General features: G+C 55.1%; 1 protein-coding gene across 1 annotated transcript in view; it reads right to left on the bottom strand.

Annotated features, from left to right (window-relative positions):
* Nucleotides 1-27,558, bottom strand: part of COQ8A (coenzyme Q8A) — a 34,149-nt gene extending 6,591 nt beyond the window's left edge. The window contains exons 1-5 of the mRNA XM_024576077.3: nucleotides 27,414-27,558; nucleotides 9,807-9,992; nucleotides 6,314-6,724; nucleotides 6,013-6,079; nucleotides 285-359 (exon numbers count right to left, since the gene is read on the bottom strand). Of these exons, the coding sequence (XP_024431845.1) occupies nucleotides 285-359; nucleotides 6,013-6,079; nucleotides 6,314-6,724; nucleotides 9,807-9,983 (730 nt within the window). The 5' untranslated portion in view covers nucleotides 9,984-9,992; nucleotides 27,414-27,558. The remainder of the gene's footprint in view (nucleotides 1-284; nucleotides 360-6,012; nucleotides 6,080-6,313; nucleotides 6,725-9,806; nucleotides 9,993-27,413) is intronic.
* Between the last annotated feature and the right edge of the window lie 130 nt (nucleotides 27,559-27,688).

Here is a 27,688-nt window from a genome sequence, read left to right as displayed (position 1 = left end):
CCCCAGCAGCTCTGGAGAGCAGGGGCAGGGGCAGGGCCAAAACCTCAGCTCCACTGGGGGAGTGTAGATGTATCAGCTGCTGGAGGACCCAGCAAGGCAGGGTGAGCCAGGGCGGGCCAGGACTGGAGTGCAGCAGCCTTCGGGTCTCAAGGAACCCCAGGGATGCCATTTACCCAGAACACAAGGTGAATGTGCCCCTAGAGGTGGGACATGAGGCGGCCCTAGGAGGCTAACACTCCAGCCCCAGGGCCCACCCTGCCATCTCAGTCAAGGGCCCAGCTCACCAGAGGCTTCCTCAGGGCGGAGGGTCTTCTTGGCAACTTCAGCCAGTGCTCCAAAGCCCAGGCCTACGGCCAGACCTGCAAGGAGGAGGTGGAGGGCACTAGGCATTTGCTCAGAAGCCAGGCTGCTACCTGCTGGCCTCCACCCACAAGCCCCCCAACACACCCACCTCAGCTCCCTAGGGGCCCCTGAGGCCAATCCAGATATTTTGAAAGGGGAGACAAGGTAGGAGCTGCACATCTGTTGTATTCAGAGATCTGGCAGGTGGTTTTGGTGAAAAAGCTTCACCTGCCCCCACAAGTACACCTTGGGACAACACGCAGCCAGGACGCACACTGGGAGGACTCAGCACAGGGGAAGAGGACCAAGAATGGGACATGCCCTTGGAATGCAGCTACCCGCTGCAAGGTCTCTGAGCAGTCTCCAGTTCTCTAGGATTCTCTTAGTTCCTGCGACTGGAACGACTGGCCTCCCTACAGCACCACAAAGCGGGCAGTCGATGGAGCGAGTCAGAACATCTCCCAGAAGCAGAAGGTCAGGTGTCCCCAGTCCCAGCCAGAGGGACTCCCAGGAGTTCAGGCCACAGCCCTCCCTCAGGCACTGGCAGAGGTCTCAGGACACAGGTTCCAGCCCTGTGCCCCCTTCTGCAATCTAGACCCAAGTTCCTGACGCCTTGTTGATCCGGAGTAGGGCGGTGGGCGGTCCCGACTGCCCGGGAGAGGCCCGAGGAGCCTAGCAGGTGCCCACGGAGGCCACGCAGAAAGCCCCACAGAGAGCCCAGGAGCCTGGCTCGGAGCCTATTTCCTCTGCTTTCTACACAGTTCTAGCTGCATGAGAAGATGCGGGCGGGGGACATACTGGCACAGAAGGATGAAGAACACGTGGCCGAGCACACCGATCTCCGCAGAAGGGACAGCAAAGACCCAAGGAAAACACTAAAGATGCCCTAAGACTGGTGAGTCTGGGGGTGGGGAAGCAGCAGTCCCCACTCCCAGAGGGAGTGGACTCACAGCGGGTGCTCTGATTAACAGGTAAGGAAACCTGCACATACCTTCCCAAATTTCTACAACGATTACGTATCACTTCTATAAAAAGTAAAAGTTCCTGCCTCCTAAGTTATTGTGACGATTGAACAACGGAATAAAAGCAAAGTGCTTTCAATCGGTTCTGACACAGGTACTGCTATAACAGTGTTTGCCATTAATTATCATTCCTCCTACTCAAAGTGGCTAGACCAGCGCTGCCCAAAAGAAGTTCAATGCCAGCCACGTGCAAGGTCCAGCTTAAATAACACCCCCCTTTATTGCAAAAGTTTTTATTATAAAATCATAAGCATGTAATTCTGTAACATAACAATATCACACTCAAGCACACCATACGGCACTTCAGGTGAAATGTTTAAATTAAAACTATAAATTATTACACCCATGTTATTATCCTACCAACCATACTCAAGCAGGTGTTACTTCTGCCGGACCCTATAGATAATATTAAACTTTCTAGTAGTCACATTTTAAAAAAGAAAAAAACATGTGAAATGAATTCTGACCACATATTTTATTTAACCAAGTATCTCCAAAATATTACTTCAACAAGTACTCAATATAAACACTAGTAGAGGTATTTTACCTTTTTTGTGCTAAGTCCTCAAAATCCAGTGCATTTTACCCTGAGCGTGCCTCAGCATGGACCAGCCTCACTTCCAGGGCCCAGCAGCCCGCGTGGCTGGTGGCTGCTGCAGGACACAGCATGGCCCGGAAGGCCAAGCTCTGGCAGCCGCAGGAAGAAGCCACGGTCATCTGGAAATGGCCCTCAGGGTGACCCCTGGGCTCACCGAGGGTATCTTTGGGTCCTGGGATGTCACTGCCAGGACCTGTTTTCCCTCTGGAGGTCACTGGGCACAGAGCTGGGAGCCTAGTCTCCAGTTAAACATTAACTTCCCTGTCCACCCCCACCCCACCCAGCACACTATCTGACTTAGCAAAATAAATGATAATATTAACTTTCAAGCTCTAGTAAGTTTCACCAATGTCTCTCTGCTTCTAGATTTTTCTCTGCCTAGATCAAATCCAAAGACAAACCTACAAAAAGAGGCAGGTGGCACCAGAGGTTATCCAGCCTTGGGAACAGACACCACAGATGGGGGAGGGGAGTGGACAGAGCCCCTCTTTCTGTAGGCAGAGGCACCCCCAGCTCCTCCTGTGCCTCCCCCCTCTCCAGATGCCTTGTCAAACTGCTCTCTGGCCATCTCTAAGGATGCAGGTCAGGGTCAAAGCTCTCCAGGGCCAAGGACCTGTCATTAAATAATTAAACAAAAAAACACTCTACAAAGGAGGCCTCAGGCTCCTCCTGCAGCCCTGCAAGAGCCCTCAGGACCAGCCCAGGGCCAGGGCCAGGCCCAGCCAGCCCCACAGCCCTGACCTGGCCTGGGAGCTCCTACTCTAGTAAACAGAGAAAACCTGCTCTCCTGCCATCCCCGACTCAGCCAAGCTTAAAGCAATTCCCAGAATGCTGTTGAGAGAAAAGGCAGGGCCCAAACGGACTCTTCTCTCAGAACTGGGTGGCACCTAGAATCAAACACTGGAAGGTCAGCCTCTGCCTCAGATTCACCACCAGGTCCTGATGAGGACATCCAGGGGCCCACTCGTACTCCCTTGCTCCCTGTCACCTGCGGCCCAGCTCTCAGAACAGCACACCTCTCCGTGTCCTGATCCGTACTCAGGCCCGGCCTGGCCACCCAGTCTGCTAGCAGCCCTGCAGGAAAACCAGCCATGCAGCCTGCTCCGCGGCCCCCACAGAGGGCTACCTGGCCTCCATCCTAGCCTGTGAGAAGGTGCCAGCACCTTCCAAGAAAGTTCCCGACATTTCCCATTTCCTTCACAAACAGAGGTTTTACAGTCAAGAAATTAGGGGGAGGGGAAGGGGGTGGAAGCAGGGTTCTCCTCCAGGCAGGAGCCCACTAGGGCAGTCCGGGAGCCTAGGCCCCCAGCCCCGCCCCTGCCCTCCTGATGTACCTCTGGAGGTCATCAGAGCCAAATGCGGCCCTCCCGGAGCAGTCACCGGGCTTTTGCCCAGGCAGGCACCAGGGATTAAGGAAAAAATAAAACACCTTCTAACAAACAGCACCATTCGTAAGGAGGCTTGGGGAAAGGTGAGGCAGGAAGCAGGAAGGAAATGTTCCTGTGGATCCCCAGGCCTGCTAGCGGGACAAGGCTCAGGGAGCTTCTGTGCGACAGCAGGGGGCGAAGGAACAGCTGTGCCTGCGACCAGGGGGCTCACAAAGCGGCTGAGCCCTTGTCCTATCCACACACCTCCCAGCCCTGGTTCCACAGCAGGGCCCACACAGGCAAGGCGGTGGGCAAGGACGCTGCCTCTGCTTAGGAGGATCCCGAATCCCGGTAATTCAGTCCGCTTTCTCTGCCGCGGCCTGCATCCTCCATGCTGCCCCCAGCCCTGGGAGAAGAGGGGCCCTGGGGAGGGGCTGCAGCCCACAGCCTGGGAGGGAGGGGACCAGGAAGGAGGAAGCTCCCTGTAGTGTGTTCTCAAAGCTCTCCAGAGCCGGCCCTCCGTGCCCAGAACTGGGCCACGGGGGTAGGGGAACACCTCACACAACTCCTGTGCTGGCTGCAGGGGACTAATCTCGGGCAGCAGGCTCAGACGGCCATTTGGGATAGAGGCCTCCTGGGCTCCGGCCCTGGTGCCGGCACAAATGAGCATTTGGCCCTGGGTGACAGCGGTCGTGGCTCAGCCTCTCACCTGGCTCAGCCTCTCACCGGTGACTGGAGACAATGACAACTGCCCTCACTTCCCTCAGAGCTTCTAAGAGGGGAAAACAGCACCTCCTTTTAGGCTGGCTCCTGAAAAAGCAGAAGCCCTGCTCCCACGCCCCTGCCACAGGTGTCACACGCTGCACTACGGCCTCCAGGGAAGTCGACCGCCCTACCGGTCAGTGTTTGGGGGGGGGGGACGCAAAAGCACGGGGATGGGGCGCATCGTGATCCCAGGGAGAGCTCTGTTGCTACTGTATCAACTGTACACCCAGCTGAATCAAAATCTTCAGAAAATGAAGCAACAACAGCAAGCAGCTTTGCATTTCAATCTAAGCAACGCTTGTCTAACATAAAACACTCTTATGTTGCTGTGTCTCTTAAGAAAACCAGTGGAGTCTCATGAACTAGTTTTTAAAGTAAAGCATTTTTCTGGAAGTGAGGGTCCCTAACCTCTCACCTTTTAAAAATAGTAAGATTCCCAAGAGTCCAGTCCCTCTACTCTTCATTCCTGACCCATTATTTTCGCATCAGCCTCCGAATTAAGCATCCTCCTTCCAAATCCTTCCTAAATAGAACCTAAACACCCTCATCTCTTCCCACTCTTCACTTGCTGTCCCTCCCCTGCCGTCTTACTTCCCTCTCAGTTCCCACTGGGTACTCTCCTCCCTGCTGCCTGGATGCCCTGGACTGGAAACTCCTGGGCGAAGGTCCTCGCTGCCACCACAGTGCACGCTCAGCTGCCTCGGAGAGCTTCCTGCAGGGCCTGCTTTCTCTGTTAGCCTCATTTCTGTCACCGTCCCCTTCTCCCTCACTTCACGGGTGCAGAGGAGGGGAGACCAAGGCACAGAGAACAGGACGGAAAACACAGCAAGGAGTAGAGGAGACGCATGGAGAGGAGGGAGAGGTCCAGGAGGAGAGAGAGAACAGGCTAGAAGCACCATCTGAAGAAATGACCAGCCTGGACAAGGCAGGCAGACACCCAGCCGTGAGCGGTCATGCCCACTCCGCACCAGCATCATCAGGAACCGGGCAGACCTCTGTCCAACACAGCCTTGCAAACAACCACTCGCCCGGGGCTCATTCTGGAATTGAGATCATTAACCATGCTGCCTGCAGAACCTGCTGAGGACTGCCGAGCTTCGGAGAACTGTGCGCCCACTCACTCTGTCTAAAAGTCGACACCATTACAAGGGACGTGGTGCGTTCCACAGGAATATCCTGGTCAGTAAATACGCAACAGACGTGATAATACAATGTCATAAAGGCAGATACAGCTGCTGTAAACCTTCACTGTAAAATGATCCTTCAGCTCTGATAAAAGCACAGGCTGGGCACAAGGGCTATTCAAACCCCCAAAGAAAAGGACAAATAAAGCCCACGACTCTAAAGCATCTTAAAACAGACTTTAAGCGACAGCAGCAGCTCAGGGCCTCAGCACCTCATTATCATTGCTGATGCTCCACAAGCCTGTGGGGATCCAGCAAATGGGTCCCCAAACTGGACTCTTGGGAATCTTACTATTTTTAAAAGGTAAAAGGTCCCAGGGGCAAAACCCATTCCATCCGGAAGCCAAACAGGCCCAGAGAGGAACTCCTACTCACTGCCCCCCTCCTTCCTGCAGAGGCCTCCTGAGGCTGAGCAGCGGGGCAGCTGAGGCAGGAGGAAGAGCTGATACTGCAGACGCTGCCCCGCAGCGTGGCCTGAGAAGCAAGCTGCAGCTCGTGGTGCAGCATCGGCCACACCGACCACCAGGCGTGGGCTGGGGCAGAGTGGAACCCGGTAGCTGGATCACCCTCGGTGGGAAACACCCAAGAACCATTACCAGTCTCCTCAGGACACCCATGGGCCCCACCCTCTTCCACCTCCATGCTGGCCCCAGGGCAGCCCCAGCCCCACTCAGCCAGGACTGGCATGCCTCAGCAGGGAAGATGGCACAAGGACACACAGCCAGCCACCTTACCTCCGAAGTTGGCCAGCCGCCCGATCCGTGTGACTGGTACCTTCCGCTCCCGAGCCCGCTCACTGAGCTAGAGGGAGAACAGAAAGAGGCCTCAGGGAAATCAGCTAACGGGGACAGGAGCAGCCTTCAGGGCTTCATGCAGTCCCCTAGACCCCTCTCCACTCCCAGAGGCAGCACACTCCAGCAAGAAGAGGCCTCCATGTTCCCGAAACCTCTGACCACACGATCCCTGGAGGGGCTGACACCAGCACCAGTGTGAGAACCACCCACGAAGCCCGCTCCAGGGGGCTCCCAGACCCACCATCTGCTTGTGGGGCTTGCTCTCAGGGCGAGCCTTGGCCTGCCGGGCCTTCTCAATGTCCTCAGCCGTGAGGCCCCCCACAGGGGACTGGTCCTGGTGGAAGAACCTTCGCTGAAGGCCAGCGGCAGAGAAAGGGGCTCTGGTGTCTACAAAGAGCCTCCCGTTCACCCTGCCCAGAGGAGAGGCAGCCTGGCCCAGGAGCCCTGCTTCCCTAAAGGGGCCGCTGTCAACGTAGGCAGAGGCTGGGCCCTTGCTGCCGGCGTGATCCTGGGTTGGAGGCGGTGACTGGTCTTGGAAGGGGGCTGCAGAGAAATCTGCAGAGGCTCCCTCGGCCCTCGGCCCTGAGAAGTGCAACTCTGACTCGGGGTCGTCGAAGCTCTCAGCGACATGAGGCTCTTCATGCTTCTGATCCTGCAGGGAACAAACGCTGGCATGAGAGGAGCAGGGGCCAGTCAGGTGGACCCCCCAAGGCCTGTGGTCCATTCTGGAGGTGAGCAGCACCTTCCCAGCCTAGAGCCAGGAGGCCCGGATTCCAGCCCTGCTTCTGCCAGGGCCCCACTGTGTGGTCCCACCACAGTTTCTGAGAACCTGCGGGGCGCCCAGCCGGGGCCAGGCGAGTGACTACCACTCCCAGCAAGGTCTTCACCTGCTAACCAGGACTAAGGACAGGCCTCCGGGGCCTTGGGGAGGGGAAACCAGGCAAAAGACAGGAGACCTTGGAGCAGCCAAGGCATAACCACAGACCAGCGAGGGCAAGGGCAGCGTGCAGCGGGGCTGCCCCACCACCCCAGGCCAGCGCCTCACCAGAGACACGACCACCCGGCAGCCGCAGCGTGCCCTTGAGAGGCTCTCACCAGACGGCGTGCCACCGTCAGGTCTGGCCTGGCTGCCCTTGGGAGTCAGGGGTGCGTGCTTTCCTGATAACCCTCGTCAAGACCTGACCTTCATGCCCAGGTGCTTTCTACTTTCGAGCCCTGAGTGACCTTAAGTGAGTTCCTGACCTCCTCTGCTACTTCCTCATCTGAAAAGAGGACTCCCCACAGTCACAGGGTTTCCTGGGGACCACAGACAGGGCCAGGGGAACCGTGATGAGGAGGCTGTGGCTGGAACAGCACTGACTCCCCGAGGGAGGTCGCTGGCCTGGACTCCCTGCCCCACTGAAACTGAGTCAGCACGCACAGCGCTGCCTGCGGCTCTGCAGACGTGGCCATAGGCCCCCAGCCTTCTCGCTTGGCTTTATAAAGCACTGGGGGACCTAAGGACATAAGACTTGCCTCTGGTGGAAGGCAAGGGACTTGGCTATGAGTCTCATTTCACAAGTGGGGAACTGAGGCTGAAGTGACCTGGTAAAGGGCCAGCAGTGACCAGCAGCAGAGCAGGAGTTCCACGCCAAGGCTTGCCCTGCTGGCCGACCAAAGGCCCGTGCCTCAGAGCAGAAGTAAACTGTGCTGGATCCTGGGGGCGCTTCTCAAGACGGCTGGGAGGCCCTCGGGTGGGGGGCGGGGAGCCGCAGCAGAGGCCCCTCCTCCTGCCCTGTGACAGCCGCCTGGCTCTGCATTACCGTAACCTGTTTATGTGGCTGTGAGGCCCTGTGGACACAGAAAGGACCTCAGGGCTGCAATGGGACCAGACGTGTCTGCTGAAAGAAGTGACCGAATCCTGGAGGAGCTGGAGGGAGAGACTTCTGGGTATCTGCACCCCTACCCTGTTCCCTCAGAGAAGGAGGCACAGGAATCTAAGTGCTGAAGGAGAAAATGGGAGCACAGGGGAGGCCATCGCCCTGCTCAGCGCCTCCCTCCTACCTCCCAGGGACTGTCCTGGGGTATGGGCCTGCCTCGTCCAAGACGGGGCCATGCCTCTCTGCAGAGACGGAGGAGCCAGCAGGAGCCTGGACAGGAGGTCCCTCCTGCCTCTCAGGGGGGCCTGTCCAGGTCTCACGTGCTATCTCACTCCCAGGAGGCCCCCATGAGCTGGGCAACTGTGCTTCCTGAGTGTTACGCAGGCCAAACACCCCACGGGAAGGCAGTTCATTAGAAAAGGTACCGAGTGCGGGGGCGGAGCCACAGCCTGGCCTCAGCAGAGGGCGGGCGGGGCAGGGAGTCTTACACTGGGAAGAGGACACAGGGATCTGGTCCTGTCACTTAAGAATCAGGCCTTGCACAAAACTTCTTAGTCTCAGTTTCCCCATCTGGAAAGGGGGTGAGCACCCAGGCCTGCCCCCTTCCCCAGGACAGCAGTGAGGCTTGGATGAGGTCACGGGTGTGAAGACTTCTAGAAGTAAAAGGTGTTTGTGTGGAGTGAGATACAGTCACATACTGCCATTGCACCCTCAGAGAAGAGCAGAGGAGGGGCTGGGAGTCCGAAAAGTAAGACTGGCCAGCAGGCTGCAGGCTGTGATGGCCTCAGCCTGGGGGAGCGCGAGAATCCTTCGTCCGAAGGTCAGCTAAGCACAGACAGAAATGGAAGGAGAGAGGCGGCAGGGTGCCCTCGGCAGCACAACTCCCAGCACACGCACCCGCGCACACAGAGGCGTGTTCCCCTCCCCTTGGGCTTTGAGGACAGTTACTGGGGACGGCAGTGTCACACCACGGTGAGCAGCCTCTCCAGCACTCATCTTTGCTCCAAACCTTCCCCTAGGACGGTGAGACACAGAGGCTCCAGACGGTGGCACGAAGACAGCAGGAGGTGGAGCTGTCCTCAGCTGTCACCAGGAAAGCAGCGCAGCCCCCCCATCGGGACCCAGAGACCCGCGGAAAAACGAGGCAGACCCAGGGGGAAAGCCTTCGAAGCCTGCGGAAGGCCAGCTGACACACAGGCTCCGGTGACAGCTGCCCACCGAGGTGTGGTACCCAGTGAAACACGGTTCCCGGCCCGGCCGTGCCCCTCTGAGCCTAGACAGTGGGTGGCTTCCATCACTTCCATACAAAAATCAACCCAATGAAGAGACACTAACACAAATCAGGTAGCAGGGAGAAGGCCCTTGTCTCACTGAAATGTGTTTCCTTCAGTGAGGAAGCGCGCAGAGTTCCTTTCAGCTGCCTCCCTTACGACACAGGTGAGCACTACTTTCTTCTCTTGTGACGTTGTTAAGTTCCAAAATTAAAGAGGCCTCTCTTCAGTACCTCAGCACAGGCCCAGAAACTGGAGGTCACCGTGATCCCCCTGTGGCACGGGGCTGGTCCCTCCCCCGAGTCCTGCGCCCACCCACGCCCGCCCCCAGTTGGTGGGCGCCAGAGAACTGCTCGTCTACCGAGCGTGCTGGGCTGTGTGCTTCTGGGGGTTCTCAGCTCGGCACAACTTCCTGTAACTGAAACTTGAGTCCCCCAGCAGCCTCACACAGGGCCCCTGCCCCACCCGGAAAGATAGTGGGGTACACGGATCAGTAGGCTCCCTGGCTACAAGGAGACCAGCCACCCTGCCTGTGTCCTGGTCTCACCTAGAACTCCAAGGGCGCCCCCTCCCAGTGGCACCCCTCCCGGACCGGCCCCCTTACCTGCACCATTCCCAGGACCAGGCCGATCTGCTCCGCAGCTGTGGACTGGAGGGCCCTGGCCGCCACAATGAGCTCCCCGCCAAGGCCCAGGTGCTGCAGGTGGGTTTCCACGGCCGCCTGGGTCAGCTTGGCAAGGCCTTTGACCAACATGATTGCATCCCCCAACATGGCAGCCATCCCTCAGGGCTGGAAGAGAGCAGGCTGAGTCAGGGCGGGGGCGCCACACCACACACTGGGTCGGTCACACACGCGTCAGTCAACTGCACCCCAAACTCTGGGCAGAAGGCGACTTAGGTTTCCACTGACCTACCACCCTTCTAACCCAGGCTGACAGAGGAAAGAGAGCGTAAGGGCCCAGGGCTGCACTCCAGCATATTCTCACCTGGTCTCGCAGCCGCCCTATGAGACAGATGCCCTACGACACGGACAGGTAAAGTGGTCTGCCCTCAGTCTCCCTGCCGCCAAGTGGCAGAACCAGGGCTAGAGTCAGAAGTGCTGCCTGAGTGCGGCATTCCGTCCTCTGACCACACTGTGGGCTGGAGCAGGCGCACTCGTTCCCAAAACGGTCCCTGCAGGCTCGGGGCCCTCTCCCAAACCCCTCAGGGGCTGCCTGTCCCTGCCCAGCAGCCCTCACTCCGCCCAGACACCACTAGAGCCACAGACTGAGCCCCCCCACCAAGCTCAACTATTCGCCATGCTTCCAACCGCAGGCCAGCACTAAAAACAACGTGATGTGACCAGGAAAGGCAGCATCCGAGGCTCGGTCGGCAGAGGGCCTTACGAAACTTGTCTCCCTGTGTGTGAGCACACGTGGGCTTCTCTGTCTCTTTTCTCTCCCGGGTCACAGTCTAAAAAGTGTGTTTCTAATGTAGGTCAGGGTCAAAGAGGCTGGAAAACCACAGTACACAGTGGTGCCTCACAGGGTGGGGAGTGTGCCATCGATCACCCAAGTATTTCTTAACACCTGCTGGGGGCTGTGTGCTGGGAGGGGTACGATAAGGTCCTATTAACACACTGGGGCTGAAGAAAAACCACAGAAAGGAAAGGAACAGCAGGACCCCCCACCGAAGATGCACTCTGGGTGGGGCAGGGAAGAACCGGGATCTGCTAAGAGTCTCAGAGATAGGATGGAAAGCAGAGAGGTCAGGGGCACAGGAGGCACTGCAGGCAGGGGACCTGCCTGAACAAACACGTGGAGGCTGAGAGGGGCCGGGTGCCTAGATACAGGGCACGGGCCCACGAGAGGGAGAGGGCTGTCCACCTCATGGATTCCCTCTTCTCATCAGTTATTAACAGGAGAACATACTGGAAGGTCAGGTAAGAGCACTGACTAGGACCTCGACCAGAAGCCCAGCGAACTCTGAAGGTGGCAGACAGGCTCACTCCCACCTGCCCTTCGCAGGGGAGCACCCCAGTCAGCCCAGGAATCCCTGCAGGAGTCAGCTCTGCGCCTGAGCAGGGCGGAGTTGCTTTTCTTCAAAAGCAGGATTGTAGTGTTAGCCAGCGAAACCCACTAATGCACAGCAGCCTTGGAGAGCTGAGCTGACCCACCATAACCTGACCTTGGAATACCTTCGCCTTCACAGGAGGACAGGTACCAGGCACCGGGCTGGGTGCTATCCATGCTTCATCTCCTTTTAATCTTTACAAACAACCGGATGCCATGCATCTTACTGCCCAATTTCAAAAGGAGAAAACCAAAGCCAGAGAGCTTAACTAACTGGTCGAGGCCATTCAGCTCCTGAATGGTGGCCGCGGGGCCTGGGCCTGGCCCTTGTCTGCTCTGTGCCCATCACTCCATGCTGCCCGCCCAAAATGCTGGCCTCTGACTCTGAGGCCCCCTCACAGGGAGAGGGCACTGCTCAGGTACCGACGGGCCACCTGCAATGCACCCTAATTAAAACCAGGATTTTTAGGAGGCGACCATACCACTGAAAGAGACAGGAGAGGGGAAGGAGGGCTGGCCCAGCCCATTACCTGGTGCCATCTGGCACCCCAGGCCCCTCTGGGGCTCCTGCACTTTGTGACAACAAACAAGGGTGAGCCCCACGGACACTCCCAGGACTGGGACTGGGACGAGATCATGTCATCAGAGATCAAATGCGCTGGCCCCAGCTCCCCGTCACTTCCCAGCCCCCGGCCCCACCCGGCACACACAGGCACACTGCCGTGTCGGGGGGAGAAGCACCCCCAAGGCCCACAGACCTCAGGGAGGGAGGGGGTTTCTGGCAGAGACGTCGGGGCCATGCAGAGGCGGAGCTGGGGCCCCAGGCACATCTGTCCCTAAGGGCCCTTGTGTGTGGCCCCAGGACCATGCACCACACCCCACTACCCCAGGGGTCCCCAGAAACAGGCCTGCCCTTCCTCATCTCTGAGTCTAACCCCGAGAAGCAAGACAGGAGTGTCCCACTGACCACAGACCCCGGTCATTCCAAAACCTCACCTTGTGTAACTGGTGCCGAATCTTCCCTAGAACTTCCTAAGACCCGTAAATTCGGACCTTGTTTTCAGGCTTCGATCTAATTTTTCCTGAGTTTCTCATCCTAGTTATCAGAACGACCCACTAAAATTTCACTCGAGCAAAGCTGCTGTTTTGTTTTGGGTTTTGTTTTTTTGTTGGTTGCTTTTTTTCTTGGCCCATTCCTCCTGCTCTAGCTTGAGTGGCCCCCACGCCGTTTGCAGTTCAATTTGGAAGGCCCGTGTCCGGTCCTGCACGGTCCTGCACGCTGCAGGGGAGCCGCCAGGGCCCCGTCCTAACTCTGCTGATTCCTCAGCATGTCAGCACCGGGCACAGCTCCGTGACAGGCCGGCACTGGCGCTTCACCAAATTGTCCTGAGAGGAAAAAATGTTACACATACTGACCAGAATTTTGTAAAGCTCTGTGTTTGGGAAGTATGAGCAATAATGGTCTCTTTCAGTATCTCCCCAACTGTATTTCCTGGCTTTTTTGCCTTCTTTCAAAATGGCAATTAAGTCAGTCATCCAAAAAATGTACACGTTAGAAAGTGATGTTACGCCTTTCTTCCTGCCTACTCGGCCGCGTCCTCACACCCAGCGACCTCCCAGTGGGCACGAGTCCCACCTAGACAGTCTGTTGGAAGGAAGACTTACCCGGGTGGAAACAACATCACAGAAATATACCTTTATATAACTTAACTGTGATGCAAACCCTGCTTTCGTCAAATCAACAGATGTTGCTAATAAACACCCTGTCATCTGTGAGCAGATTCACATGCATATTTCAGAACCACAGCCTGCGCCAAACCCCTCTGACAAAAGTATTTACCTAACGAGCTGGGGCCATACCCAAACCTCCCACACGCTGCTCTGCTCAGTACCAGGTGCCTCGTCCACACCGATCAAGAACGGGTTTGGTTTGGTTTTGCAAAGGAGTGTCTGCCCGCAAAAGAGCGGGGGCAGGGAAGGGGAACAACTGCCAGAAGGAAAAATCCTTTCAGAACTTTTCTCACCTTCCAGTTTTCAGAGACTGGGTCTCATGAATCCTACTTCTCATGCCCAAATCCCAAAGTGACTCAGGATTCAGCTATCCGAAACTGGGGTATAGACCCCATCTAGGAACGCACAAGAACCAGGCACCCAGCCACGGCAGGAGGCCTATTCATCGTGACCTTAAATGAAATTGAAAGCTCCCCAAACACAGTTGGTACACAAATTAAAAATCTTATCCTCATCACGATTCCATCTATAAGCATTAGAGCCCTCACTTCACCCGCCTCCCCCCTGCTGGCCCTTGAGGGGGTTTTCAGGGCCTGGCCTGGGAGTAGCGCAGGCATGGAATGTTCAGGCAGAGCAGCGTGTGTCCCAGAGGCCTCGGCGCCCACCTGCCCTCCTAGGGGGGAAAACCCAAAGCGCAGGGTGGACGCAAATGGTGGCGGGGGAGGACAGGCAATCACATTTGGGAGTGCCCACAAGGTACCAGCACCTCCCGGGCCTCTGGGCCAGCCTGTGCAGGTCCAGGATGAGCCTGCCCTTGGCCCTGGGGTGCTCGCAGCTGTGGCGGCATGCATGTACATCTACAACGGGCACAGACACCAGCGAGATGGCCAGAGGCCAGCTGAGGCTCTCATGCCAGGATCAGGAGGTGGCTGACCAGTGGAAAAGACTGTCCTAAGAGCCTGGACACAGGGTCCCAGCTCCGCCACCTCTGCTGACCCTAAGCGTGCAACTCGCCTCTTCACCCCTTTCAGTGAGAGAGCACCTTCACTGGCTTGCCAGGCCGTTTCTTGTCCTGACACGCTGACGTGCTGTAAAGGAAGTAAACAAACATGTTGTCTGGAGAGAGAACAGACCGGAACACACGCAGCTCGCCACTGCCCAGGGACAGAGCCTGGGAAAGAGGCACAAGTGTGTCCCCTGACAGGGGGGTCCTCAAGCTCCGAGAGGAAGTTCTCCTGCTGGCCCTTCACTCTCTGACCTTTTTGGTGAAAAGACTCACAACGTGCTGCCTGCTCGGCCAGACACAGTAACATGTGGCAGCAAGAAAACGAGTTGGGTTCTTTTTACAAAGTAAGAAGAAGAGGCAGCCCTAAAAGGCATACAGCAAAGGAAGGTATATGCTTTTCCACTTAGGACCCGCATGGGGAAACTTATTTTGGGGGAAGGGTTCCCATGCACACCCCAAATCCCCCCTTCACAGCCAGAACTCACCAACTGTCACTTGTCTCTCCTCACAGGTGACAGCAAGCCAGAAATGGCGTGTGAATTTGCTAAGCCATTGTTCAGTCCCCTTTGTGACCATGATGTGTGGCATGGCAGGCCAGCTACCATCCAGCGAAGCTGTGGCATCTGTACCTCTAAAGCCAGCTGCCCTCCTCTGGTCTCTTCCCACCCTGAGCTGCCCCCACAGCCTTGGGGTGGCCGCTGGAGACCCATAAGCAAGCTGCAGAGAAAGGCCTTTATCTTGAGGGGTGTGTGAAGCCCACTGAGGAGGTTTTCCCCAAGCAGGCTTCACCGAGCCAACTGCAGCATGCATGTCACCGCGATGTCCGATGGGCATTGTGCTCAGCCTGTCCAAAACCGACCTCACCAGCCCCAGCCCACCCTCCCCGGGCTCCCCACCCTGAGCAGTGAGAGCACCGTTCACTTCCCTCTCCCCTAGTCCACCTGAATGTTCTCACCTGGGCAACAGCAACAGCCCCTAGGCAGTCTCTCTGCCCCAGCCCTGCCCACGCCTGTCCTCTCCCCATGCTACTGCTACAGCAATCACTTTAAAAGGAAAACCCTATCAAACCACCCCCAGGTTTCTTGGCCTCTCCGAGATTCCTAAGAGGCTGAAAGAACCTTCATGACCTAGCCCACCCCTGTCTCCCCAGCCTTATCTTGCCATGTTCAATCCCTAACTGTGCTCCAGCTGGGCCAACCCAATTCTCCTGCAGGCCTCTGCACAGGGGCACACGGGCTTTCCCTTCCACTGAGTCTCAACTCAAACATCGCCTCTTCAGGGAAGCCCTCCCCAACACACCCCACCCCTAAACCCTATCCATGTCCCCTAAGGCACCCTGCTCTTACCCCATCCTAGCAGTGACTATGCTGCAAATCTGCTGTGTGACTGTCTTTCTCCCGCACCAGGCCGTCAGCCAGAGAAGGGCAAGGACCGCACCAGCCTTCTGCACCCTGTACCTCCAGCACCTAGGACTGTGCTCGACACAGAGCAGGCAGGTAATATGCTTCTTAAATGAAAAGAACTCAGCTGGCCTCTCCAGGGTGCGAGAAAGCCTGCTATTTCTAGGACTGGCTCCTACCTGCCTGCAGCTTTTAATCTACACACAAAATCAAAGGCCTCGTAGGAGCCAGGTCAGAGGTGGGGTTCTCACGCTTTAGTGGGCATGAGAATCACCCAGAGGACTCGTTAAAGCACAGATTCTGGGCCCCGCCCCCCATTTCTGATATAAGTCTGGTATGGGGACTGAAAACCCGCATTGCTAATGAGTTCCCAGGTGCTGCTGTCGCTGATGGCCCTGGGAATGTACCTTGAGAACTCTGTTCTGGAGGAAGAGGGGAAAGGGAGCATGGGGGGCCATATCCAAGGCCAGGCTGGACATCTAAACAGAGACCTTTTACTGAGAGTTTCTTCCTGCTACCCCCTCCCCAGAAGTCTGGCTCTGCCCTTAAGTAGAAACCTTCTACCTGCCCCTTCCTTTCCCATTTCCCTTCAAGAAACTGGAAACAGACATGAAAAATGAGTGAGCTCAAAGACAATGACCCACATAGCCAGCCACCAAGGGACCGGAAAGACCGTCACTGCCAGCATTCTTCAGAAAGGACTGTTTAATGGCCTTCAGGAGGCCTTGGGTAGGGGTTCCCAAGTGGCCTTCTGCCCCCACCCCCAAGTCAAGACCAATCTTTTTACTTTGGACACGAACACTCTCAATTTCTAGCCTGCGCAGGCCCTGAAAAGTTCCTCTACATGCTTGAAATTCTTCTTTCAGCCTTAGAAAAAAGGAAACACCAGTTGACAGTTCCCTCCAAGGACTCGGGGATGTATGTGCTGAGGAAAAGATGTAGACGTCTGAACCAACCCGTAAATCTCCACAGACGTGCTCTTCACCTCGGCCTCTAAAGTCACACACCCGGGGCCATCACTCAAATTTCTCAGGCAACTCCCGGCTTCTATCAAGTGAGGTCCAGCCTCCAGGTCTCTGTCAGCAAGTTCAGAAATATCCTAATATGCTATCAATTTTCAAAGGCAACTGGGGACACAAAGAAGAACCCAGGGGAAGAGAGAGAAAAACATCCCCGCGGTCCCCGTCTATCAGCCCCAGCCCAGGCCTGGTGAGTCAGGCCTCCACAATGGGAGCCCGCCCACCAGTGAGTGACCGTCACTCATTCCCCACAGCCACAAGTCGCCACCGGAATGCCCCCAACCTGCCTGTCTACAGGAAGTCCTCCTTCCCCTTCTGCTCCCCAGGCCGTCCTGCCTGATAATTACCCAAGAATCCTGACAAATCTGTCAAACTGTATTTCCTTTAAAAAAAATATGTATGATATACCACTATTACGTAAATAGTAGTATACCCATAGGACACAGCGCTATGTGGCCATTTAAAGTGACACCGCGAAAATGTTCACTGACAAATGGGAAGGTGTGTTATATATTCCCATGTGAAAGGAAAAGATTACAAAAGGGTATCGCCCTCGCTGTGGGAGCGGCGGGGGGGAGGGAGGGAGGAGGAGGAAGAGGGGCGGAGGCGGACAGGCGTGCATGCCAAACCGTCCATGGATTTCTCTGGGTGGTGGTCATGTCTCCGGTTTTTACGTTCTTCATTCCCTTTATTTACATTTTCTAACATTTGCTCAAAGAGCATGCGCTACTGGTATAATAGAAAATATCTGAAATAATCTCAAATATTTGTTGTTAAAATAAAAAAAAACACAAGCAAACGCACGTACGTGTAATTTTAAGAAACTGCTCTGCGTCCTAAGTGTCTGCGCCAGAAGGAACTGGCAGAGGGTTAGAGAGCAGATCAGAACGCTATAAATAATGCCTCTCCGCACCCTCTCATTTGGCCACCGCACGCCAGCAGAAGACAACTGTCCCGGACAGGCCAGCAGACGATGGAACACGGCCACCCCACTCTGGGGAAAAGGCTCAACTGCTTTTCTGAGAAAGCACTGAGAAAGTCACATGGCACAGGCAGGTAGCAGGCCCAGGTCTAGTGCTGGCCCCTGTGTCAAATGACAGAAATAATGAATGAGTAATCTCCCCCCACCAAAAAAAGTAGAGTCCTCGTTTAGAGTAATGCAGTGAGTACAGTGACCACACCGTTCTGCACCAAAAGTTAAGGATGCACTATGACTAGTGTCCTTCCAGGTCAGAGGCAGCAGCAAACCTCGACCACCAGTCAGGTCCAGCCCCGCTGCCTGTTCTTGTGAATCAGTATTTACTGGAACACAAACCTGCTCGCTCATTTATGTATCGTCTACATTTCATTTATTTGCATATGTATTGTCTGTGGGCATTTGGGGGTTTTATCTTTATTTTTTTAACTATAACAGCTGAGTTGAATAATTGCAAAAGAGACCCCCAAAATCCACATAGCCTAAAATATTTACTATCTGGCCCTTTATAGAAGGAAAGTTTGTTGACCCTATTCTAGAACAACAGAGAAAAATATAACCAGAACTGCCCCAGGAAATCTGGAAAGGTCACTAGAGCTGTATCAGAACAGCCCAACAAGGCTGAGACCCCCATCACGGCTCTGCCCTCACCCCCAGACGGGCTACCTCACCGGACACAGAGCTGCCTACCCCGGAGGCTCCCAGATGGGAGCCCGGCAAGGAGAGGGGCTCTGTGGTGTCCAACTTTTTACTCAATCACATAGTACAGGGCAGCCCCTAAATGCTGCCCATGAAGGGGCAGATCTGGGGGCCTTAGGGGGTGCCGACTTCCTTTACATCTCCACTTCCTCCTGCTGTTTCAGGAAGCTCGCGGCATCCCCTTGCCTCACTCTAAACTGACAAATGCCACTGTCATCAGTCCATGTACCCACCCACCACCTAACCAGTCTGTCACTCCTGCACCTTCACTGCGTCACTAACGAGAGTCTCCCTGCCACAGCAGCACCAGGTGAGTGCAGGTCCCCACAGCTCAGGTTTGGCTCAGAGGGAGAGGCACAGGCAGACAGGGAAGTACCTTGCTGCCTCCACCATGAAGTCCCACGCGGGGCCCCTGCTGTGGGGTGCGGAGGCCTCCGGGTGAGCCACGCTGGCTCGCCTGTCTGCCCTGGTCCACACGTGGACCCCACACGGGTCTGAAATGTAGCCCACGGATGACTCAGTGGAGTCCTGCCTTGTAAGGATGTAAGAAGTCAGTTTCTGGGACTCAAGTTGTCTTATAGGTTAACGACTTTGTGTTCCCTTAAAAAGCTGCTTCCACACTACTGCGATTTTTCTTGGAACTGTTTAAAAATTATGCCATCCTATGCTAACACATACAAGAGCCTCTTGGGCGGCAGACACTCTGACCCTCTCCCCACAACGAATTTAACCAGTTCCCCCAAATGCTTTTATTCTGTGAGAAGCAGACCAGCACAGGGTTGGTAATAACCGTAGCAGCTGTTATTTACTGTGAGTTTACTCACAGAGCCTGTGAGTCCAGGCTCTGTGCTAAGTGTTCTACCTGAATTACCTCAATTATTTTTATAAGGTAGGTACTATTATTCTGCCCATTTCACAGATAAGGGAACTGAGGAACAGAGAGGTTAATTAATTCGCCCAAAGCTGCACAGCTTATAAGGAGGAGAGCTAGGATTTAAGTCTATTATGGTTCAAGAGCCAGGTAACAATGTAACAGATAAAACAATCAGGAAAGGGTATTTTGAAGTACCAGACTGCAAGCCTCCATTCTCCACCCCTTGAGAGATTAAGATACTCTTAGGATTTCTGGTGTATTGCCCTGAGATTGGGGGGGGGGGGGGGGGCAAGGGGAGGGGGGCTGACAAGGAGAGAGATAAAAGCAGCAGCAGCAGAAGTCCCAGCCTCTAATGCAGATCTAGAGAGAAACCAATGCCGTGAATGAACCGCACAGGCCAGGGCTCCAAAATGCAGGTGGGCAGCACGGAGGGTCCCAAGTAGCCTTTCCTCCTCTGGTGAGCAAAACGTATCAGGACTTTTAAAGCCAACCTGCCAAGCATGGGGTCCTGACAGAAATGTCATTGTCTAACTAAAACCCACCCAAGGGGGGTAAAAAAAACCACCAAAGTTCTCTGCTGGACGTGAAAAAATACTTGGTTCAAAAAGTGGTACTGATGAGCCAGTCGAGATGCTCTGGAGTTAGTTCCCTGCGTTCAAATCCTGGCTCTGCTGCTGACCTAAGTCAAGTGATTTAATCTTATCTTTGTGCCTCAGTGTCTTCATCTGTTCTCAAAAGTAGTGAATTTTATATTTCACATAACGGCACTTAGGGCACCAAGGGCCTGGCACATAGTAGGTGCTCAAAACCGTAAGCTGGTAAGATGATTATTATTACGACCACAAAGACACTCTGAATGAGGTTCGGACTTGGCGAGACCAGAGAGAACACAAATGAGATCAGTGTGGACAACGCTTTCACTTGCTTATATCCCAGCACTCAGGCCAGGTCGTGCCACATCTGCCACAGGCAGGGCACCAGTGTGGCTTATCTGTGCCGTGGAGCGACGCATCATTGGGAGAGGCGGTCCGGTGTGCTGGCGGCCTGCTTGAAACGCCTAGGAACGAGCTACGAGCAGAACATAAATACCACTGGTATCCCTCCCGTGGTTGATGCCACTCGGGAGAAAATGGCACGGACGGCTTTCTTCGGCGGAGCGGGAGGTTCCTCTCTGACCACCGTGAGCTCTCTGCCTCCAAGTCACAGCACACTGTGCCCCTAGACGGACCTTCCCCAAATCCATTTGCATCACGCTAAGCCCTCACTCAAGCGGCCCCCAGCTGTCCACAGAAAAATGCCCAAACCCTGGGCCTGAGGCTGGAGGTGCTGCAGTCGGGCCCCGGACCTCCTGTCCAGCCTCTGCTTACACTTGTGGGTGCTGCTCCAATCCCTCCAGCAAGCAGGCCTGCCCCTCTGCACCTAAATTCCACCCAGCAGCCGTGCAGAGAGGAGAGCCCCGCCTGCGTGAGGCCTGCTCAGGGCCTGGGAATCAGCCGCCAGCCGCCAGCCTACTCCAGACCTGTCCCCGAGCCACCCTGTAACCTGTTCCTCACCTGGAGATTTTGGGGTAAATTCGTATTATGTCCCATCTAAATGAGAAGTGGAAGTCCTTGGAAATGTGTGAGCATACCATACACATTCGAGGACGTTATTTCTAATCAGGCCCCGACTTGACTCAGTTCTTATGAATTTAAGTCTCCCGTCAGCTGATCTAAATCTTCCAGTGCTGGCCAGACCCCACCCTGTTCTTATCTCCGGCATGTGTACCTCGTGTGTCTTCCACCAAACCATTAGCCCCTAGTGGGAGGTTCGCGTCTCAGACACCCGACTCTTTCCTCACCTTCCCCCACCCACAGACTGACCCTGATCACATAAATGACAAGTGTGATCTGTGCTGTCACGCAGGAAGGTGAATAAGGACCCATCCTAGAGCGGGGAACCCTGGAGCTGTAGCTGAGGGATTTCTGTTAAAGTGAAATGAGAAATTTAAAGGGTTGTGTTTAAATTTGGCCAAAATACTGTGGCCAGCAGTCGTGGGCTGAATAATGGCCACCCAGAGATGTTCACACCCTAACCCCTGGAACCTGCGAATGTGTTACCTTGGTGGTAAAGAGGACTTTGTGGATAGGAGTAAGTTAAAGATCTTGAGATGCAGGGAGTATCTGTGGGTACCTATGAGAGGAGGCAGGAAGGTCAGAATCAGAAGACACAAGAGAGGCTGAAGCTGGAGGGATGCAATTGTGAGGACGGAGCCATAGCCGAGGGATGCGGGCCACTTCCAGAGGCTGGAAACTGCAGGGGGACGGATCCTGCCCTGGAGCCTGCAGAAAGAACTGGCCCCGCCAACACCTTGATTTTAGCCCAGGGAGACTCCACCCAGGGTCTAGCCCGGGGTCACCACCAGCGCTGCTCAAACAGTACTGAGCGCCACCCCAGTGCCGAGTGCTGTGCTGGGTGCTGGATACCCACGGTCAGCTCACAACATTCCGTTCTTGTTCTTGATGACAGAGTCCTGCTGGCTTTCAGTACAGACATGCCCCATTCTCCTATGAGCCTCTTTTCCAAGCTCAGTTCGACTTCCGAGCCCTTCCCGAGCATTTATTACATGACAGGCACTGGGCACGGGCTGTACCACAACGTCCAGGTACGTGTCCCCTCCCTGAAAACACCACTTACGTGAGTTTTTACATTCTTAATTTTTCAAAGCACGCTCACTTCAGATTTAATGGCTGAATGAAACAGTAGTGGTAACAAAAGCAGCTACTGTTATTATTCCCGCTGTGTGCCTGTCACTCGGTATAAGTCCTAACCCTACAACAACCCTGTGAGTATTATTATCCCCATTTGCTGATGAGATAAAACTCAGCCAGGTGAAGAAATCTCCACTAAGTCCCAACGCTTTCAGGTGCTGGCCTATGCCCACCTGTCTGATGCCAGGCTCAAGTCCTTTCCTCTTACTGCCTAGGAAGCTGAGAGATAAGGAACATGCCCCCAGGTCAATAACATTTTTTAAATCAACACCCGCTCTCCCTGATACACAGCAAGGTCCATGCCCTGAAAAGGCTGTACACCTGGTTGCAAAAAATTATGAGTCATAAAAACCCTGGAGCTGGCTGGGCTTTCAAAGGCCACCTGTCCTAACCCTTTTTCTGGAAAGCTCCTTAGCTACCAGAGCTCCTAGAGAGCGGGGAACTCTCCTACCCGGTTCTGTATTCCCCATGGGGTCTGGCACTGGCCCCATCCACACCAGGTGTTGGATACCCATGTGCATACAGGCTGCTCCCTCGCTTATCAAGCTCTCTCATCTAGAATCCAGAACCAGAGCGACAACCAGGGGTACGCAGCACCAGGGAAATGTGGTTTCTGCCTACAACCACCGTGAGGTACCCTGCCCCGCCATGCACGGTCATGGACAGCAGCTGCAGCACCCCGTGTTTTACCAGGTGGGAGCAGAAGAGGGAGAAATGGAGGAAGAGTGACTAATAGAAGCAGGGCCAGGTCAGTTATGAGCCTGCTCACACTCAGGCACCAGGAGTGGGGGCGCCCACACAGGATGAGGCACTTGTACTGCTTCCTCTGCACCTCTCCACTTGCTTATGGGAGGGCTGAGAAGGAAGAGGGGGAAAGGCAGCAGGCCTGGCCCCTCAACAGCACGCTCCATTGCAGGGTTGAGCAGGAAACACAGCAGGCCTGACCCATGGTAAAACGGTGCCCAGCCCTTTGCTTCCCCAAATGTTAATGGGGAAATGTTAATGGTTGTAAACATGTTAAAGAGCAAGAGCCACACACTTTCAATATTAGGAAGATATGTTTTGCTCCAGTACCTGTCAAACAGTAACCACCTGCGGTCACAGGGCAATCTATTCTCACTTTCACCCTCCTCTGAGCCAGGATCGGTGCCAACGAGAAAATACGCCAGGCAGAGAACAAACACCAGCCTTGACCCAGGCTCTGGACTTTAACTTAAAAGCTCTGTGTGTGTGTGTGTGTGTGTGTGTGTGAACAATCCCCAGGACCCCTCGTACATCCCAGCAGATGGCAGGAATGTTGCTACCAGGCCCTCTAGTTCCCGGACAGCACGAGTCGTGTGATGAGGCCTGATGGGATGAACGGCAAGGCCTGGGTTGCGGGCCCACCCTGGCAGCAGCCACATGAGCCCTCAGGCACACCAGTTCTCCTCTCGGGCCTGCACCCCTCACTTCCTCAGGCTGGAATGAGGTGACTGGCCTGGATGATCACCCCTCCCAGAAACTAGCACACTGCCGTTTATCCCCTGAGTGCAGAGGGCTGACAAGGAAAGCACAGCACAGGACTGTTCTGAAAACTGGGATTTAATGGGGGTCTAGAAAGAATAATGCTCAAAACAATTCAAGTGCTAACCCTTCTGGACATTCTATAAAATAACAAGTGGGGAGGGCAGAGCCTGCTTCTCGTAGGCAGAGAAGTGGAAATCATACAGCATCTCTCTTAGGAAACACACCTCTGGGGAAATCCCGAGGGATGGTGCAGAGGTGGTGATTGAGGACGGGGCTGGCCAACCAGGAGATACCTCCCTCCTTCTTTTGCACACTCACACTCACACTCACACTGGCTCACCTACTGGGAATAGTCAGCTCCTCCAAGGCTGGCAGAGCAGGACCTCTAGGACACCTAAGGCAGGACACCAGCCTGGCTTTCTCTTCAAGCACCGCCCCCAGCCTGCCCTGCCCCACTCACAGCAATCAGAGGGCCTCACACTCTAGAGCTGACTTCTTTGTTTCCCTCCCAAACAGAGGCAATCAGATATGAGAACCCTCAGACCCTGGGCCCACATCGTACACCGCCCCAGCCTCTCCTCCCCGCACTGACCACACACTCCTCCTCCCTCCTGCTTCACCCCAGCTTGCTCCTGAGCCCGACCCCCACTGCTCCCCTCACACCCTCTACCCTCCAGCCAGACAGCACGCACCCCTCCACCAGGCACTCACCCACCCCAATGCCTCTGTTCAAAGAGCCTGTAGCCCTTGGGCTGGACTGCCATCCTCAACCACAGAAATAAGCATTTAGAAACTTTTATAGCAATTTACCCTTGTCACAAAGTTCTTCGTGTGTCTTCAAAAGCACTGCTCTGTAACAAATTGGGAAAAGAATAAAACCTGCTCCTTCACCACAGAGAATCTGGGAAGCACTGTCCCCTCACTCCCCGTCCCCCCCAAACTCCCACCTCTTCCTGCTGAAATCCCTCTCCTCCTCAGGGGCCCAACGCCGTGCCTTCACCTCCGAGAAGCCTTCATGGTCCCCATCAGCTAGAAGTGGTCTGACCCAAAGCCCCCTGTCCCAACTATATGGAGGGCAGCAAAGTGGTATCTGCACACCCCTTCCGAAAACTGCCTGCGGCCAGGGGCCCAAGCCCTGCTCATTTTTACGTTCCTGATGCCTCGTTCAGGCAGGTGTGTGTTCAATGAGTAAATCACCAGATCCACAATCTCAGTCAGCTTTTCCTCAGGGGCAGGGTGTGGTGGGGCACCGACCCTTAGGGCGCAAAGGGATTTTCCAGGTTTGGGCCGCTCCCCACCTCCCTCAGCCTACATGGGGACAGGAGGGTGTGAAACAAAGCGAGTCATCAGCTCTCCGAGACAAGAACTCAGTCACTATCCAACCACAACAGATCCCACAATACCCTGAAACGGCAATTGGAGGGAAAGACCACATGCACACACTAAAAATCAATCACACCCAAGTATAAAGAATAAAGAGATTTTCAGGGTCATTTTCAACTGTCAATATTCTGTGGGGCCCTGACCTCAAAACTCAGGGTGAAGGGCTCAGGAGCCTGTAATCACACCACAAACGACGTGCTTATGAACAGACCGATGGATATCCACTCAGGTTTGCAAAGTGCAGAGAGATGCCCGCTCTCAGATCCCACCTAGATGCGCCCCGTTCAGCACCAGCAGACCCTGCCCCTCCCGCAGGTGCAGCTCCAGCCGGAGCAGGACTGTGCCCTTCCCCCTCCCATTGGCTCTCCTTTCCTGGCTGCTGTTTAGCAGGAATGCTGAGACTATTTCGAGATGCCACTGTCAGATCAAGACCACTCTCTATCTAAATATTCCTGTCTAATTTTGCACACAGCTCTTGTTTCAACTGACAAAGATAATGGCGCAGTGTCCATGGCTGTTGACAGGAACTTACCCTGCCAAGTTTGGACCTTCCCAATAATAGACGTCTCTAAACTCCTTTCTGAGAAAAGAGGAGTGACCTCCCTGTCCAGATTCTTTTCCATGGGCAACAAAGGCACCCAAAAGACCCCCTAAGTAACCCAGGAATGTTATGGAAAAACCCTGATACGTCCACTGCAGGACTGACAACAAGAAAGGGAAGCTCACGGTAGGCACTCGGAATGCTTTGCCCTGCCCTGTACAGTGAGTAATCGCTGTTTTTCAGCTTTTCTACACCCCATCCGTTTAGGACTTAGAAGTATGGGGCATAAGTTCTGGGTCATACTGAAGACAAAATCTGGACTCAGAACTAAAGCATCTTTCCCCGCACGAAAAGAAATGGCTCACTGTCTTTCACACGGATGCTTCCATCAACTAGAAAGGAACTGCACAAATTATGCACGTGTCCATGCTGCACCTCTGCACTCTGGGGCGGCCTCTCCCATGGAGGGGCACATGGTGCGTGTAAATAGACCTACACGGTGTTTGAAAGGCAGCCAGACACTCCCTCCCTGCAGATGCAGGCCTCACCCCTTCCCGTATCACAAGACACAAGGGATGTCTTCCCCCAAAAGTGAGGATGAGTAAAGCATCGCCTTGGAAAAGCCACCTGTGGATAACTGAGTTGGCCTTTCTGCCAGCATGCAGACCGCTTAAACTTGTTTGCTCAATATTGAAAAACTGCCACATGGTCATGTCATACGCGTATCCCCACTGTCTTGCAAAATCCCCAAAGACAGAAACCACCAGTTTTCCGCTTCTTTTGCACTCTGGGCCCAGCCAGTCACTGCCGTGCGTGCAGCAGGCACAGTAAAAACCCATGGGTTCTACTTTCCTCTTCTCTCCTACTCCCCCAGGTGCGGGGTGGGGCGGGGGCGGTTCTCCTTTAAAGCCCAATCTACATGGTTTAGGGAAGCAGGACACAACACTACCCTGTTCCCTGTTACTCACGGTAAGTCTCAGGGGGCCTCTGGAATGCCTGGGAATATTCTGTTTTAGAGTTTTGCCTCAGTGGTTCTCAACCCAGAGGAATTTTGTCCTCTAGGACATATTTTTGGTTGTCGTGACTAGTGAGATAGGGACCACTGGTATCTAACAGGCACAGGCCAGGGATGCTGCCACATGTCCTATAATGTGCAGGTCAGCCATATAACAAAGAATTGCTGGGTTTGGGGGATGAGAAAACCCTGTCTTAGGTGACATACAGGGAAGGGCTCAAAGCACTCACTTGCTTTTCCTGAGTTGCCTGAGGACATGCCAAGAATTGTTACAATGCTGCATCGCCTGCATGATCTGTAATGCTGAACAAAATGCCCAAAATGGCCAGGGTCTTAAAGATGCCGCTCCCCTGAACCACCAGCACCCCTTTGTCTCTTCTCAGGAGCAGAGCCCGGCTACCAGGATGACCCACCGTGGCCCATTGGGGCCCATCCACAATGACAACTGGCAGGCTGGCATCAATGCACACTCAAATCCTTTGGCAGCACGGTAGGCCTGGCACGCCCGGCTCTTTCTTCAGTCTTGGCCCGAGTGAGCAGTGAGGGTGGACAAGTTCCCAACCGACTGCACATGAGTCTCTCGCCCTTCAGGAGGCTGCCATCTCTTACCCAAATGGACACTCCCAGCATCCAGTCCTGCTCCTGCAGGTTGTCCCCCCGCCCCCCGGGCACATGAGAGAACTAACCAGGGAGCAGAGCGGGGAGGCTAGAGCAAGCAGGAGTTTAGGCAATTAAGCCAAAACCACTCACAAGACCCCCAATGTTTCGAGAAGCAGGAGGAAGGACCACAAGGGCCCCTCTTCCCAAAGTCGCCCAAAACCCCAACCTGTCAAATCCAACAGCTGGCTCAGGTCAAGAGAATCAAAGTTCTGACACAAATCGGCAGCCAGGGGCAGTCAGAGCCGCAGAAACAGTGCAATGAGGTCTGGGGATGAAGAGAAATACTACCAGGAGAAAGCGAGGCAGGAAGCTGTCTTGGCGACTAAGAGACACGGCGTCTGACAGCCGGTCGCGAAGGTTGCTCGGTGCCTTCCAAGAACCCAAGGATCCGGCCGGGGACCGGAGGGCTGAGGAAGGCACGGGGGTAAGCGACATCTGCAGACCCCCCACCCCACATCCAGAGGAGCTCGCGGTCAGTTAAAGTCGCGAAGGGGAAGCCGCGCTGTCATTTGAGGACGCAAGAACGGCCCAGGTGGGTCACAGCCCAGCTCTGCCCGCAGGCAGGCGGGTGCGTGAGCACGCGATGGGCGGCTGCCTTACCCCGGGGCAGGAAGCTGGGCCGCGGTCACCTTCGCGCCGCCTCCGCGATCGCCCCACAGCCAGAGCCTCACACGCGCTCGGGATCTGTTTACCAACTCGCCCGCGCCCGGAGACCTAGCTCTGGGTGCCCCGGCCGCCCCGCCCCACGGGCTGCTCCGATTGGCTGCGTCGCGGTAGCTGGGCAAACGCCGCGCGTGGCGGAGGAGCGTGCTCGACCCGTGTGCTCGGACCGCGGCCAATCGGAACCGAGGGCGGAGAGAGAGCAGCCAATTGGA

This window comes from Desmodus rotundus, chromosome 10 (assembly GCF_022682495.2).
Source record: "Desmodus rotundus isolate HL8 chromosome 10, HLdesRot8A.1, whole genome shotgun sequence".
NCBI lineage: Eukaryota > Metazoa > Chordata > Mammalia > Chiroptera > Phyllostomidae > Desmodus > Desmodus rotundus.
The sequence above is the reverse complement of the archived record's forward strand: the minus strand, read 5'-3'. Positions and strand labels throughout refer to the sequence as shown.